Source organism: Haplochromis burtoni, unplaced genomic scaffold (assembly GCF_018398535.1).
Source record: "Haplochromis burtoni strain Fernald_Lab_line unplaced genomic scaffold, NCSU_Asbu1 Contig_121, whole genome shotgun sequence".
In the NCBI taxonomy this organism is placed as follows: Eukaryota; Metazoa; Chordata; class Actinopteri; order Cichliformes; family Cichlidae; genus Haplochromis; species Haplochromis burtoni.
In genome coordinates, this window is record NW_024582482.1 from 407235 (window position 1) to 409873 (window position 2639).

General features: G+C 45.7%; 1 protein-coding gene across 1 annotated transcript in view; it reads left to right on the forward strand.

Annotated features, from left to right (window-relative positions):
- The window catches only part of fhod1 (formin homology 2 domain containing 1), a gene marked incomplete in the record, with an annotated part of 48992 nt that overhangs the window by 35150 nt on the left and 11203 nt on the right, over positions 1-2639 (forward strand). The window contains 1 exon segment of the mRNA XM_042223833.1: positions 2372-2529. Coding sequence (XP_042079767.1) covers positions 2372-2529 — 158 coding nt within the window.

Genomic DNA, 2639 nt, shown 5'->3' on the forward strand with positions numbered 1-2639 from the left:
GGTGAGTCAACGGGAAGTGATTAATTCATGTGACTCAAAGTGACGGTAACTCACCCGTGTGTGTGTGTGTGTGTGTGTGTGTGTGTGTGTTGGTTGGACTGCATCACCTCAGTCGGTTGGGTTGTGTGTTATGACGCTGTCTGAGTGACATTTAAACTCCCTGAATGCAGATTTAAGGCTGCTGCTTTTATGTCATTTTGGGTTTTCAAACGAGGCGACCGGCATGAAAGAATCGTGCCGATGTCGTTCGGTGTAATGACGCCGTGCACGGTCTCGTCGTGATCTTTCAGCCAACGATGGCTGCCGTTCTGTGTCGACTGACCAAAGAGAGAAAGCAGCACTGTAAAAGGAAACGCTCAGAGTAGATGGACATGGATTCCTTCAAAGAAAGCTGAAGCTTGTTTGTAGCAGCGGGATGTAGCATGGAAACATGCGTTGGATGCATTCATGCATTGTCACATGTTACATGCAGTCTGTGTGCATGTCAGGGTCTTTAGCTGCTGCGGGGTCACATTTTGCAGCAGGATGTGCAGCAACGGATCAAAGAAGCTCAAAGTGACGCCGTCTCTAATGTTCTCAGCTCAAGTCTCACACAAATGAGAAGCACAAGCAAAGCCTCCAGTATCTCTGTGCTAAATGTAGATTATCTATTTCCCAGCACACAAACCCTGCTTTAGTTTTCTCTTGGTCCTGGTCCTGGTCTGGATCTGTTGTCCTCCTGTGGTTCAGACCAGAACAATAGAAACTCATAAAGTGAAGCAAAAATGTAGCTGTGTGATTTTTGGGAGGCAGCTGCAGCCACTAAACACAGACGTGAAGCCCAGATCGTCGATCGCAGAGCCGAACCCGGCAGCTCTGCGGTTCCCCGGACCTGGACCCGCTCCATCTCCAAAAGTACCGCTCTCCACTCCACTGTACTGCACTGTACTGGTACAAATAAGCTAACTACATGTGTATTGATATACATGGTATAGCGTACTTTTCAGTATGCTTGCAGCTAAAACTTGTGTACTTGTCAATAAAAACAATTTCTCACATAAGAAGTGTTTCTCTCCACTTGGCTGAGAGAAACCTCTTAAGACGCCTCCAAATCTCTGCCACTATTAAAGACTTTAAACTAATCAAAGATGATATAATAATATTTCTGTCTGAATATGTAACTAATGCAAAGTTTCTGCACATTCTACGGAAACGTTACAAAATACTCTTTATGCTTTCAAAGTGAGTCCCAGTGAATTGCTCTACAGGCGTGGATGGGCAGCGATAACCAGGACCCCCGTGTCTCTGTACGAAGTGACCTCAGATAAAAGATGCAAAACAACCACAAAGAGTGAGAAAACAGCCCACACGGCCCTGTTTTCAGCAGTAACACCGTCGGTTATGTTTGGAAGGTGGTTTGGACTTTTCAGAAGCGTCTCCTGCTTCTGCTCCACTTTTATCTAAATATGACTTTTCTTAGAGGAGCCCATCGCCGGCTCCAACTTTGGGACCAATCGTTTTGTGAGTCTCCTACTCACAGCTTTTTTTTTTTTTCTTTTTTTTCTTTTTTTTTTTGTAGAACCAGTCATAGATGAGGAAACTGCACGCTGTCACAAACGGACACATTATGATTACCATGCATCCACACTGACCCCCTCATGTGACCAAAGAGCTCATTTCATAAAATTAACTAGAAAATGTTAAATTAGCGCAGACCTCTGAACGCTGAAATGAGAAGAGATTCTTTGGTGGCCAAGAACAACTGAATAATAAAAACACCATATAAAAATTATGTGTTTGGGTTTGTTGGCTCCGCGGCTCAGCGGTCCGTCCAAATCCTGACATATTAAAGTCATAAATCTGCACCGGTGGGATGTTTCAGTGCTGCAGAGTCGGATGTGGGGGGAGGGGTGTGTTGCTGGTGGTGGGGCTGACGGCGTCCTCCGGTCCTGAGTTTGGTTTGGTTTTGTCTTTTGTAACTCTGGGTGGAGTCTAATTGCTGGTGTTTAATCTGGTTTGGTTTGCAGTTGAGAATAAAAATGAATCTGAGATCAGTTTGACTGCGATGATTCGGTGTTAAAGTAACTTAAGGGGGACCTTTTCCACTTAAATTTGCCTCCCACCCTCCTGATTGGCAAACCTCCATAAGTAGCACCTGAGCTTTTAAATATGTTGACCTATTTATTTGAAACTTTGGCCAAACCTTTGTTTAATATGATCGTCCAAAAGTGCAACAATCAGAAGAAGACGGGAAATAAGAGAAGAGACTGAAAAGGTCCTCTTTAACTTCACGCAAGAAGTCCAGAGTTTGCCTCCCGGCTCCTCAAAGCAGCCTCGAAGTCTGGGATCAGGTCTGATCCCTTCCCCCCCTCTCCTCTCTCTCTTTTCTCAGAGACGCCTTCCTGCGCATCCTGGCTGCCCAACAGTGGCAGAGGAAGCGAAAGACTAAAGACTTGAGCGAGATTAAGTTGCCCTCACTTGATGATGCCGTAACATCAACTTTGGAGGGGACAGCGGACGAGGGCGCAGCCGAAGTGCCGTCACGTCACGGTAAAGCTTCACATTACAGTCACAGAGCTGCACACAGCCTCCTGATGTACACGTGGTTCTGTTACTGTGTGATGGTGTTAATGCTGCTCCTGTGACTCCAGATTTAGTGA